This window comes from Cyclopterus lumpus, chromosome 7 (genome assembly GCF_009769545.1).
Source record: "Cyclopterus lumpus isolate fCycLum1 chromosome 7, fCycLum1.pri, whole genome shotgun sequence".
NCBI classification, from domain to species: Eukaryota; Metazoa; Chordata; class Actinopteri; order Perciformes; family Cyclopteridae; genus Cyclopterus; species Cyclopterus lumpus.
The window spans coordinates 16,266,477-16,281,040 of record NC_046972.1 but is presented as its reverse complement, the minus strand read 5'-3'; the positions used below and the strand labels follow the sequence as shown (position 1 = coordinate 16,281,040).

Below are 14,564 nucleotides of genomic sequence, written 5' to 3'. Positions count from 1 at the left end.
TTCAAATTTCCCTTTTGGGTGCAAAAATATATTTCAGGTGAGTAAAGTCACTTAACTAGGGCAATGCTCGCCTGATCAATTGTTTAAAAATGTCAGAAGATAGGGAGAAATGTCCGTGGTCATTTCTCGAATATCAAAGTGACATACTGTGCTGACACCAGCACATATTTGGTATTTCTGCTTGAAAAATTATGATTAGAACGAATACCAAATCCCAATGGACTAATTGATTATTAAACTAATCCTTCTGCATCGACTACATGCTTTGTGTACTTTTTACCTTTTTGATTTGATTTTAGATACAGAAACAATACTTGTTGCTGTATTTACAGTAGCCTGCGAACCCATAACAAAAACACTTCCAGTTTCCGAAATGTAAAACACAAACGTCCGAGGCGCACGCGAAGGCAGCAGAGAAGGACGCACGTCAACATCCCTATTGGCACTCATTCGTGTCCTTCACAACAAAAGTCCCCGCCCCCAGCCTCTTCAGAAGAAGCACTCTCAAGTCAAATTGTAGTTGTTGGCTCCACGTTGAAGCTCACAGCTCGGTCAGCATCTTTCACGCGGGGTTTTTCTCTGAGGACAACAAGACATTTCATTATTATTTTTATTTTCCACAACTTTTTCCACCCCTTTATATGAGCTCAGCATGACGTTCAGGAGGCTGAAGAAGGTGAACTCCAGCGGGCCAGAGAGTGGACCCGCATCTCAAGACAACGACATTTATTTCCCCTCGTCAAAGTCAGACAGTTGCAGGACTGTGGACTTAGCGAGAAACTCCTCGGAGGTTTACAACTACAAGACTTTGGCGTACTCTGGAGGGACGCTGCCCAGAAACTTCAAAAAGGTAAGAAGTGCATTGAAGTGTTCCCTTCTCCTGCGTGCTCATTCATTGGCTCGAGGAGTCTGAAGGGATCAATTTAGTTAAAAGCTGCCCGCTAAAAGTAACTTTTAAGATCTAGTTGTCATTTCGACCTTTCGTTTAATATCAAGTTGTTTCCACTCTGAAATAAGCCAAATCTTATTAGCATCAAGTCCAGTTCTGGTTCTGGATGGACCTTCGTGGACATTGATGAGCTACAAGATGACCAGCGAAGCGAAAACGCACGCTTTTTTTGTGTTCAGTTGAGTGATTATTCCACCTGGCGGAAGGAGGAGGTGATTTGTCATGACGTGTCGACAGCACATGGGCTTTGTATTGCTTCAACTAAAAGTAAACATCTTACATTCTCTCTACTGAGGTGTGTAGTGTTGTCGCTCTTGCTTAGACACGATGAAAAGGTCATGTCACGATTATCCTGGCCAAAATAATTGCGATTCATTATCATCAACATGTCCTTACAACTCTTAAACTGTCTCTGAATCATGGAATAACTTTACCTGACATAACAAGAAAGATGTGTATCTCATCACAGATAGGGTACATCTTTGGTAAATAAACAATCTTATATAAGGTAATCACAAATCATGCATTAAAAAAAAAGTATATGAAATAGCAACATAGTGTGAGTCTTTTATCATCATTTTTCATTTCTCTACCATGATAGCGAGCCAGATAGCACTCATGAAGATATTCATGATTACGCATTTATTATAAAATTCCCCATGATCAATTTATTGTGAGTGTTTTTTGTCGCTATAATCGTTCCATCCCTATTCTTGGTCTGAAAAGGTTTGGGAAGCTCTGTTGGTTCACAGTGTATCTAGAGGGCATCTTCTCTAAAGGTCAACAGTAGCCCATCATGGGGCAAGTGTGGACCACCCAAACACTGGATCTGATTTATGATGGGGCAGGTGCTTCATGTGAGAACAGATTAAAATGATTAATGATTTGACATGAGCAATGAGTTCAGGTTAATTCACAGACTAATGACTAATGAAATATATTGACATTGATATGATTTAAGAGATTATTTACATAGATATTTAACTTTGACCTTAAAATGGGGAATCTGTCTAAAATATATGGAATGTACTTGCGTCATAAATTCAGACTATATACTTGATTGAAACTACTAATTAACTTCAAATTGGAGTATTCTTATTTTTATATGAATCATAGATAAGATATTTAAATCAGATTGACTACATAAAGTAGCTGTAGCTCATGGGGAGAGTGGTCGTCCTGTAACCATAAGGTACCCGGTTCAACCCTTGCTCTCCCCATAGGTGCATGTCAAAGTGTCCTTGAGCAAGACACTGAACCCCAGTTGCTCCCCGGGTGCTTGACTGCAGCGATGATGGGTCAAATGCAGAGAAGAATTTCCCCACGGAGAGCAATAAAAGTGTACATTTCTTTCTTTCTTTCTTTCTTCTTATATCATAGTACTCAAACTATGTTGCATGTTGTCTCTATTTCAGAATAAGCGCATACTAAAGATTGCTTCATCCAAGATAAATGTGATAACAATATGTAATCCTGAATTAGTAAAGCATATTGAAGAATAAAGTGCTGGGATTGACATCCCCAACTCTGATGGTCCAGAATGACCATCAGAGTTGCTGCATAAAACGGGCTTAAAGTTTGCATGGCTTGAGGGTCAACTCGCTCATTTTCCTGGTTATTGCGTCTCTCATAAAGCTTTATTTAATTCTGTAACTTTACTTCCTTTGGGGTTTTCTGGCATCGCAGTTGGAAACCAGTTTAGAACAGACAAGTGTGACAGTGTACAGTGAGGAGAGGCTCAGTTATCCACAAACCTACATACACACACACAGTGGCTGGTGGGAAGGGATACAACTGAGGCTACAACAGTGCATTGTGCACACACAGGCACACAGATCCTGCTCCAGCCACCCCCGTCGGCCTCTGAGGGTATTTGGGAATAAATGCACTCATTGAAACGGGAGTGGGACAATTCTGTAAGTGTTGGGACATAAAGAAAGCAACATTTTACTGCGCAGAGAGACTGTAGCACAAAGCAGCCTTTCATAGGGGCAGCATTTGAAAATTATGGAGTTGGAACAGACGAGGATTGATTGTAAGTGATTTAGTGGAGCCTTCTGGACAGATACCTTCCTTATTTATACAGTCAGGTAGGGCACAGTCCTGACCTACTGTTGACTTGAGCTTTCACTCAATGCACTCATTGTGGTAGTTATTTTAGCCCAGTGTGTCTTTATTTGTTTCTTTAATAGGCTGGAATTTGTACAAGCTGCTCTAAATGACCGTAAGTTCCACACAGGTCAACGGTTTTAGTGCCTGAAGGCAGCAGATTTTGTGTGAAATTGAGGCTAAATTTAGATTCTCTTAAGCTGTTGTGTCTGTGTGAAGTAAACAAACAGCAGCCAGTCACGCATTTCTGGTTTCACCGTGTGATGTTTTGACACTGGCGTAATGGCTTAGTCGCTTAACCAACACAACAAACGGCGCACATGTGGAGCTTCAAGACTCGATGAACCGGTTGATGCACTCATGTGTACAAAAGGTGTGTCCTGGTACTTTCGGGGGGGGAAACCCTCATGAGTAATCTTGCCTTAACGTCACGCAGGTGTCTGACACGCGTCATGTGTTGTTTCGTTTTCTCCTCGCAGGGTGGCGGCCTGCAGAAGTGGAAACCCCTCACACTGACACCAGAACCACAAAGGTACGTTCTCCTTCATCGCTCACTGACATTTACCCGTATGCTCTGTATTCACTCTGATCTTTTCATCTTCAACCTAAGTGATCACAAGTAGGCATGGGACATTATGAATATTTCATGTCACGATTATCTTGGCCTATTATCCCAATAAATCATCAAAATGTGCTTTAAATGTCTAAAATGGCACGGAAACATCCTGAAATCCCTTAATATAAGATGTTGGTAAGAAACTAGTTTTTTCACAGATATGACGCATCTTTTTTTTGGCGAACTTCCTTTTTAGTGAAAAACAAACATCTTAAATAAGGGAATCATAAATGACATGCTCTCCCTACATAAATAAAGGATAAATACATTTTTGTTTTAATGGCTACATTGTGGGAGTCGATTCTTTCTTACATGATCATTTCTGTAATATTTAATCAGGCTCTATTTTTCACTTCTCAAGTACATGATAGCGAGCTCGACAATCACTCGTGTGAGGATATTCAGCCTTATCCCAATAATAGAAATTCCCCACGATCAACTTATTGAGTGTTTTTAAAAAAGAATTAAATCCTACATTGTCCCATTCCTCATTGTAAATGAGCTCCCTGATCTCGGTGAAAGGCCCTCATTCAAACATTCATCCACACTGATGGCGGCCATTGTTATGCACGATATTCTTTGAGGGTCGTCATGAATTTTCATATGTTTTGCTGCCTCGTCATGTGGGATGCTGTGTTGATGTCCGTCGGCCCAACAGACCGCTGTACTGTACGTTTAGCTGTGACGTCTTGATGCTGCCGGACACAGAGGAAGTCCTGTGCAGCCAGTAGAGATATCTCGTAATGCAATTTAGATATGGAAGAGAGGAGTCCAGAGATGGACATAAACATCTTGTTGTCCTCCTTTTCATTCTGGCCTTGCGTTATGTACAAAAATGCGGTTTCATAAATTAGTCTTTCAATATTATCCTCACCATGAGCCAAAAAACAAGATTCTTGAATGTCTGAGTTATGATAGCTGAAGTGTATGTAGCGAAACATTTGAAATATAAATCTCTGTCCTGTTCCAGAAAGGTGGTGGTCCTGGAAAAAAATGAAGAGGAGTCGTTTGGTTTCGAGATCCAGGTAAGAGGATTATTAGCGATTTATACCAGGGGGGGGGGGATTTGGTAGCCTCTCGAGTGCCATTTAACAGGATTTCCCTGATCGGCCACATCTCTGTCGACAGATGCTGAAACTTGTGTACATCTTATCCTGTAAATCTCTTAATCCCAGCATTTGCCGGCTCTGGTGGGGGGTGAAAGGTCACACATCAGTCAAATAACTATGTTAGTGTCAGTCCCATGACTTGAGAGAAGAGGAGATGTTTTCTTTTCTCCCAGTGTCTGTATTTTAAGCAGTGTGGTTTGCGCACACGCTTCTCATACCTGCTCACTCTCACCCTCTCAGCTTCACTCATTTAACCTCGATATCTCTCCGTCGCCTTGAAGCGATGCGACCTCACAATGGCTCTGTTATGCATACTCCTCTGTAAATAGCTTTCTGAAAAGGTTTAATATTTATATGGAGTGTTTAATTTTCTGTGAGTAGAGAGCTGCATCGAGGAAAAGACGTATTGTTCTATGTACGGTTTCGACGGAGGTTCCCACCCTTCCTGTCCTCCTGTTGCCAGGAGGAAGTGAGATCACAAGTGCCAGTAGAGAGAGAGAGAGAGGCATGTTATGTTAACGACAATGTGGAGTCTAGCATGCAAATTTTGTATTTGCGTTCAAACGATATTTGCATAGTTTTGTTTATCTTTCAGGCAGCTGAGAAGAACATGAGCCTGGCGCATCTGTATCATTGCAAATGTTCCATTTAAAAGACACTCATCCAAGTCGGATCCATGTTTTAATAAGAGAGCACTTGAGTGTAGCAGATGGAAACGACCAAGCCTGTTTGTTGAGGGAATGGAACTCAACAATTTCAGTTGCATATTGACCGGCTGATGGTCGCGTGAGAAGGGGAAGTCTATTTGTTGCCTGCAGTGCTCTGACCTTCTGCGGAGATAATGTCATCTGAAAAAGGGAAGAGCATGCAAATACATGTGGAAGTAACACAAACAAATAGGTTTCCAAGACAACAAAATATTACATACATAATAACAAAGGTGTTATTTTGTTGGCTTACAACAATGTTCTTCGTTTATGAGGCCTAACTTTGTTATGAGTTTTATTGTCGTGGTCCCCACCCCCACCCCATCCAAACTGGATGCAAATGAGAGAGCCCCCCCTGAAGTAAAATTATAATTCATTATTTATTTATATAGAAATAATGGAAAGATACATTCTAATGTTCAGTTGAAATTATGATAGGCCATTATTGATTGAGCACAAGCAAATGTGTACCAATAAATACAGAAAGTACTTGTGCATCCATGGACAGTGTTTCTTGGAGGTATTATAACACAAAGAGGGAATGCTGTACTAAAAAGACTAACTCGGACTAACATATTTTTCGCTCAACATTTGTCATTTGTGCAACTTTGGAGTATATTTCATCACAGAATAGAGGCTTTTGTCATTGCATTCAGAAGGCATTAATAGACAGGAGGAACAATTACTGTGACTTGCAATGCACATGTAAGCATGGCAGAACCGTTTTTAAAGATGTGAACCTGTTCTTTAATGTTGAAAAAGCCGATCAGCAGTTTCTGTTCAATCAGACAAGAGAACAAAAGTTGCATGTTTGCGCCACGTCTCTCTGCATGTTCAGCGATATGATCTGCCTTCCTTTGCTGTCCGTCACGGCTTCCTCCGCTTGTCATTCGGTGGTTTATCAGTCTAGTGTCGTGTATGGCCACGTTATTTCAAAACTGTTGACCTCAATCCCACTGTGTGACACTGACCTATACGTAAAGTAGAAGGAAGTATTCATCAATACGTTTTCAGAGTGATTGTTGTGTCTCTTTCAGACTTACGGGCTGCACCATCAAGACCAAAACGCAGTGGAGATGTGCACGTTTGTGTGCAAGGTGCACGATGACAGCCCGGCCCAGCAAGCAGGACTTAAAGTTGGTGAGTTTGTGTTTGTATTTCGACTTTCTCCTTTTTAGATGAAAGACTTATTTTAGGCCTGGGCAAACTGATAATAGACATGAGGGGAAGTGAGCCTTTTTTTTTTTTTTTTTTTTACTTGTGTACCGTACGTCAACAAAAGCACTCGTGCGTTTCAGGCCAGCTGTTTGGGGAAGTACACATTGATAGCGTAGCGGAGACAACCTCTCACATGCCAGTTTTAAAGGAAGTGTTATTTTCATTGGCAAACATTAATTGTTTCCTTCTGTGACTGTTTCTAAAATAGAAATATTTACAAGTAAATATTTGTGAAAGTAAGATGAGAAGAAGAAGAAGCTCTGTGCTTGAGTTTGTGCTAAAGAGAACTGAAGCCGTCGTTCACTTTGCTTGTGCTGCAGGAATGAGTCTCAAAACCTGCAAATGAGTCAGTCTTCTTTTCTCAAGATTAGTGTTTTTTTTTGGTTAAATGCCAAACGCAAGCCGAATTGTAAATATTGGTTCTACGATATAAAAATATGTCAGTAGATATCCCATTTGGGAATTTTGACGCTTTTGTGTCTCAAAGGCGGTTGCTAAAAGTGGCTAAATGAGACTACTAAATGTCATCACCTGGACACGAGTCCGCCTTTAGCTTAAGTGGTAGTGACGGGTCATGTGACTGGTGTAGTTTGTTTATAACATTAGCGTTTTACTTCTGGTGATTTCTATTTACACTTCAAAAATCCTAAAAATTGAGTTAATTTGTGAAGATTATCTTGCTGAACAAAACGTTTAGGTATCATATCCACGTTTGTTTCCCACAAAACTCTTTTCTACCATAATCCAAAATCCAATAAACAAACATCCCATTGGCTTTGTGTTGAGGGAACCAGAGCAACGCTAATGGCCTACAGAAATATGTCATGCCTGCAGCTCTCCATTACCTCTGGTTTTTAAAACTCTTGACCGCTCCGTCACAAGCTGTCTCAACATTAATGTTGGCGCCAGTGTGTCAAAAAAGGAGGAAGGTGATCCTCCGCCTCCTTCCTTTTTATCCAACCTGCATATGTCACTTCAGTTTCACTTCCTACATTCCTCACATGCTTGCTCTATTGTTCCCTCTGTCTCCTGCGAACACAGCGATGATCGCATGAAGCGGAATAGCCGGTGGTTTTTGAAAGAGGAAAATAGCCTTTGTGCTGCACCCTCATAAAGGAATCTGTCACGCATGAGAGTTCACACCACATCTAAGAAGTCTGATGTGGAATAATAAGTCTCTCAGATAAAGAAAATGAATGTGGCTTCAACACGTCGAAGTCAGCTTCAGTTCATTAACAGCTGCACGCGGCTTCCACATTTGTGTTTCATTTGGAATCAAACAATCCTCAGTTGGCTGCATCTTGCTGTAATTCAAGCCACAGTTGATTGAAGTGCTTCCTGGAGGCTGCTGGTTAACAGACTGTGTGTGTTCGTGTGTGTTTGTGTGTGTGTTTGTGTGTGTGTTTGTGTGTGTGTGTGTGTGTGTGTGTGTGTGTGTGTGTGTTCTCAGGGGATACCATCGAGAGTGTAAACGAGGCCACCGTGGATGGATTTAGGCACAAGGAGATTGTTCAGCTCATCCGGGCGTGCGGCAACACACTCAGGTACACAATGTTGACGTAATCATTGTTGGTAATGTTTTAATGGTTTCATTGGTTTTAATTAAATAATGGACATGTTCCATTTATTCTAGGGCTGAAACAATGATTTGATTTCAAAGCTAGTTGGAGGCATTTTGGTCATTGTAAACTGAAAGTTGAAAGAGTCTGATTTGCGTGGAAACAAAAAACAAACAAGAGTTTTCTGCTGCTACCTAGGCTGTTAGAAAGATTTATTGAGAGGAAAACATAAAGTAATGTGTCTTAACAGGAAATGAAGAAAAAGAGGTGATGCTCATTGTGCAAACACCTCAGTTGAATTCAAAATAGAAAGCCTGGTGTCTAAAAGCAACAGAAACTCATGAGTAAACGAAGGGCGATGTTCTAGATATTGTTATATCAATCCTGTTATATCAATGTCCTGTTTTACTTCATTTTATTAAGTTAAAAGAGCTGTCATCCATAGCTTAAGTATCTTGAACATCGCTGTTGAATGTGGTTTAATCTAAACCACACTCTTCCTCATCCTCCTTCTCTGCTCGTAAAAGATTAAAAGGACAATTAGTGAGGCCTCGGGAGCTGCTGCTGAAAACGTGAGGTTAACCGCGTCAGAGGCACAGATTATATAGACTGACATCATCAAATTACATTCACAACTGTTAAACTGAAAACAAGCTCTATAAATTGGTCACCCACTTGTGTAATTCAAAGGATTTGGTTTGCTGAACAGTCTTTGAGTGGAAATTGTATTTGTTCCTTATCCTTCCCCTTCTCTTGTAAACTGTTCGACACCAGACTCATTCCCTTTATGAAAAGAGCCTTTAATATGTTCTCAGCTATTTTCTACCCTTGTTGTTTTAATAAGTGCTTCCTGTTACGCATAATAACTCTATTGCCTTCTGGTGTTGTGCTTAAAGGCTGGAGACAGTTTACAGTGACTCAATCCGAAAAGCGGAGCTGGAAGCCCGGCTGCAGTTTCTGAAGGTGAGGGTTTTTTACTGTCGTGGCAGCAGTTTTTCACTGTCAGCGGTCTGTTTGTGTATGTCCACCACACACACACACGCACACACATTATGTTACATGCTAGATATAGACACCCCACCCCCCATCCACACCTGTCTCCTCTACAGCGCCACCTGTTGCATCAGCAGTTCACTGATGTCTGCAGACATTCTCAAACTCGTGGCTGTTAAAAAGCTGCCAGCTTTGCCCCAGAGATTACAGCAGCTGTCCCGCTCTAATCCACAAGTGTGTGTGGGTGTGTGTTTGTGTGTGTGAGAGCTGCAACACAGCCGCTCTCTGAGATACTAATCCAACGTTTTAAAGATTAACCTGCTGCTCAACACGCAGGAACAAAATGTATTCATCACTTAGTGGTGCTATCCATGTTATTGAAAGTGGGGGGCTTCATTTTAGCATGTTAAATTAGCATTCAACTTTTCTTCTGGGAAAGCCCTCTACTATGTCATCTTCCTGTTAGCTGTAGCCTGCACTTCCTGGTAGTGTATTTGTCCGTACAGTTTTCCGTTTCACACATACTGTCCCCTTGACGCCATGGGTAACTTTGGCCAATGCACCTGAAGCGTTGACACAGATAATTTGGCTTTCATTATTTTTTGTTACTTTTAGAAGTTTTTTGAAACGTCTGTTATACATGAGCTGGAAACTGAGCCATGACCCATTATAGTTTTAATGAACTTGTACAACCCTTTGCAGCGTCATTTCTAACTGTACACAAGTTACTTCATGGTGAAAGTAATTTGTTGTTCATGAGTCTGTTTGTTAATCATTTAACATATCTCTGACTTCCTTTTTGTAGCAAACTCTTCACGAGAAATGGGATGAATATCGGTCGTTGATGGTGCAGGAGCAGAGGCTTGTTCATGGTAGGTTTTATGCGTCTTGTGTCCAGATTTATAAATCCTGCAATCATCCATTTTAAATGACAAGCTAACAAACATTCCCATGTTCTCAAACTAAGAAATCCCTTGTCCCTGTTTGAATAGTTTCCTCCATGCCTGTGTGTTCATTGTTATGTAAATAAATATGTGTCCACCATCCTAACTCTGACCTTCTCTCCTGTAGGCATAGTACTCAGTGATGCTGCAGTCTATGAGTCCCTGGAGTCAGCAGGGTTGTACGGCAGCCTCGGCACTCCCAGCCCCGCCACTCCCAGAGCTCTCCACGGCACCGGCAGCACCAGCAGCAGCGCCAGCTTCCTCAGCACGGCCACCGAGGACGACCCTCTCTACCAGACCTGCCTGTACCCGGCGGACCGCAGCGGGGACTCGGTCGGCGACAAAAAGAAAGAGCAGCAGAAAGCGCCGCAGAAGCAGCAACGCCTCCGACCGGCCAGCGAGCTCTTCACGACAGCCAAGACGCAGCTGACCCGCAGCGCCAGCACTCGCAGCTACATGAGGGGATCTTCATTGCCTTCGTCCACCTCAGGGGAGAAGCCGGGAGGATTCAACTCGCTGCAGAGGAAGCCCAAACAGAAAAGCTTCCGCAGGCGCCTCCTCAAGTTCATCCCGGGCTTGAACCGGCCGCTGGAGGAGGAGGAGAGCAAACTGTGAGCAGCAAACGGAGCTGTTCACCTAAACTTTACACACCCAAAGACTTTAAGCACCACTGACTTTTGAACTAAATTGCCAAAGAAAAAAGTGCAAGCAGCTCCAAAGAGTGACGAGACCAAAGTGTATGGCTCTACAGTTGCACTCTCCACGTTTGACCAATGATCATGTGGCTACGTTCTGAAGCCCTTAATGTTTCACAGCTGTAAATAACTTTTGTTTCCTTTTTATTCTTTAAGTTATTTATTTATTTTAACATGTTACTGTACGGAATGAAGGAATTTGTTTAGTTTGTACTGCATGCACCAACTTTTATTTTGACAGCTGAGTAAATGACCTGTTACGATTTGATTGTGCAACACGACATTTAGTAAGAGACAACTTTGATATCTACGTTGGATGATGATGATTATTGATCCTGTTTTTTGTTTTTTTTCCAAGGTTCCTAAAAATAAATTGTCATTTTCTGATTTTACTCTCGTTATTTTGTGCAGAATTTGCAAGAAAAGCTATTTTATTTCACAAACCGCAACTGTTTGTGGTAATTGTAGCTTCCAAACTTAAATTAGCGCTCAGACCTCGGGTGTACACACAATCTGTTTGTAATTTTCTCCAGTAGAGATGTGTCCTACTCCATGTGATACTTTTAAATATAGCAAGTCTTCAAGGTTTCACAACTCTTACTCCGTTTAAGAATGTTATCACTCGAGTTCTGGAGGTGAATGTCTGGTCGCGGATGGTTTGAGGCTTTTTGTGGTGCGAGTTATCCAGAAGGGAGGCTGTTGTTTTGGCTATGACACAGTTTATTGTTGGGATGATGGTGAGGAATGTGCGGAGAAAGGCATGACCCAAAATTCCAAACACAACCGCTTTCCTTCAGCTCCTGCAAACGAATGCTTATTCCTCCTCTTCCACACTCTCATATTCACATGGTGGCTTCAGTTGTCCAAGAGATCACTCTCTCTCCGTGTATGTGTGTGTGTGTGTAGGGCGGGGGTTGGTTTGAGTCTTTTCATTGCTGGCTCCCAGCTGACCCATGAGGTCATGGTGGTCACTCTCTCCAGCGTTGATCACTTTTGTCCTCTGCCATTCATTCACAGATGCGTCAGGAGTGTTGATGATGGTATGTGGCCATGTGTTGGAGCCGAGCCCTCCGACTGTTGTGGGGAAATTAATGAGAAGCAGGGAGGGGGTGACACAAGGGATTGTTATGCAAGCTTGCCGGTGCTTGAAACATGGGTTTAGGGCGAATGGGCAGAATGCATAACGAGGGGCTAATTATTCCAGATGATGCTACACTAAAAACAATGTGTGAAAGGGGCAATTAACAGAGACAATGCCTGAACAAGGAGGGTGCTCAGCAATTAACCCAGTAGGCGGTTAGCATAGAGGGGATGGCTCGCTAATAATACTGTTTCAAATGTTTGCATGTTGCCCTACTGCTAAAACGCCACTGTTGACTAAACAGCAGATGGAGGTCAGTTTCTGCTTGCAGAGCAGATTTTCCCCACTATTCCAAGTATGATTACTTATTAAGTTCTTATTGTCACCAGAATGTTTACAAATGTGTATTTTGTTGAGAGACTGAATCAGTTTCAATCCATTATTTTGACAAAATGCTCCAAAAGGTGTTGTGTTCTCAAAACAAAACAATCAACCAAATGACATCCTGGTATCTAAAAGAAAAATACTGCAACAAATGATAATATATGACTAAGAATGTGCAACCATCAAATGTTTGTAATTTTTGCTTGTGCTCAATTAATTTTCTGTTGATCAACTAATTGATTTACAAAACTGAAAATATCTTTTCTCATTCTTGTCGAGGAGCAATAATGCAGGATAAGAAAGCCAAAGAGCTGATTTTCTGGACAAATTCCATTGGCTTTTTGTCTCGGGACCCAGTGCGATGCTAACTGAATTGGAAGTCTTCAGGCAACAAAAAACTACCGATGGTCCGGTCCTGTTTCCGCCAGTCGGTGGTATGAAATGAGAAGCTTCGAGAAGAGGAAGCAGAAAGGCCTGCAGGACATAGTTGAGCCTCTGTGGTGAAACGGTTCAGACCAGAGGGCTCTTTCTCAAGCATAGCGTGCATCACAGTTTCTGATGGGCCGTTAGTGCCTCTGGTCAAATTTATGGATCAGTGCAGATGTTCTTGTTGGTTAAAAATAAGGAAGCGGTTTGGTGGTTGTGCTCAACTCTTGCAGCATCTATAAACACATGCACAGAAAAGACACCAGACAAAACCACCAATGTCACTCCCACGCAAGAAATAATTCCATATGAAGCAGAAATATTACTGAAAAAGTTATGGTGTTGTAAAGCGTGGGAGGCCTGTGTGGCACTTTGGAGTCTGTTGCATCTGATAGTGATATAGGAGACTGAGTGGGCTGTCAAGGCCCAGGATGTGGGTGACAAATGTGACGGAAATCCACCATAAAGATAAGAGAATACGGTAAAAGAAAAGACAGCATGCAGTGCATGTGATTATCTCCATGTTTGTCTGTCACTGTGTGTTTAACAAAGAGGGAGAACCAGTAATGTAACCAGACTAGACACCTGCCTCGCAAGGCACCAGGTGAGGATTTACGACATGTGTAGGGTCAAAAGTTACAAATAAAAAATATCCTTTACTTCTAAAAATGTCTATAAAAGAGTGAGTTTAGCACCAATAAAAAGAAACAAAAACTGCCCAGCGGGATGTGAGTGAATCAGTACACGCTTAATAATCTGAGATAAAGATTCTGCATTTGGTTTCTCAGCAGCAGTGAGTTGATACGTTCACAGTAATATTGTCTCTTTGTGACTTTTACAGCTTCTTCATTCACACTGCTGCTCATAATTTTCCCCTGAGCAGCTTGTTATGGATTTCTCAGTTATACAGTCAGAACCTCTTTATTTAAGAGCTGGACAGCTTTGTATTTTATCAACCACCCCAGATACAGTCCATAAAAAGCTTTTATTATGAGTGATGACATCAAACATTAACTATTTTCTTCCAAAGCCTTTGGATTATTGTCCATGGAAGATTTCTGTTCTACTTTTTTTTTTGGGGTGGTGGAAAGCGGGAGGTCCTCAAAAAAAAGTGATATATTTACATTCACAGTTCAAATTTGATGGCAGTTATGTGGTTTGTTTGCAATGGTTGCCAGGTGCTATCAATGAAATATGATCAAACAAACACCCACACAACCCTGATGAAGCAGATAAGATGAGTATTTGAGTGTAACTGAGGAGTGTCCAAAAATCCAGTAACACTGAACAAAGAATGCATTTCACAGCAGGTTGCCTCCTGGTCCTGACAAAAACAGGAACGGTCTGATAAAAGATTCTGCATACTGATTTGCATCATGGGAATTGTAGGATAGTGTTTTGGACTAAAATTCAGCGTATCTCAGACTGTAATGCATCATTGGACTATTATTTGTTTTCCTAACTGTCTTTAGAGTTCCCCAACCTGATGATAGTCCAATGCTAAATGGCTGGTGTGTAGACACACATACACATACACAGACATCACCTTTCTCACACACTAAGTGTATAATGTGTTTATTGTTTAAACGAGTGATATGTGGGAATGTCTTTGTCATTGAATATATATAATATATATAATATGTCAGACACTCATGCTCATTTAGCTGTAATGCTAACACAGGAAACACAACAGCAGCATGTGGCAAGTGTCAGTGTATTTTCAGGGGTGAATGAATGAATGAATGAATGACTCATTTATAGTTGTAGACTTAGT

At 41.5% G+C, this 14,564-nt stretch overlaps 1 protein-coding gene across 1 annotated transcript; it reads left to right on the top strand.

The window, feature by feature from the left end:
* Positions 1-483: 483 nt before the first annotated feature.
* Positions 484-11,287, top strand: tamalin (trafficking regulator and scaffold protein tamalin). Its single transcript, XM_034536692.1, has 8 exons — positions 484-850; positions 3,538-3,590; positions 4,645-4,699; positions 6,528-6,630; positions 8,159-8,252; positions 9,164-9,230; positions 10,066-10,132; positions 10,332-11,287. The coding sequence occupies exons 1-8, from the start codon at positions 653-655 to the stop codon at positions 10,817-10,819; spliced, it is 1,125 nt and encodes a 374-aa protein (XP_034392583.1). The 5' UTR covers positions 484-652; the 3' UTR covers positions 10,820-11,287.
* The last annotated feature ends 3,277 nt before the right edge of the window (positions 11,288-14,564 follow it).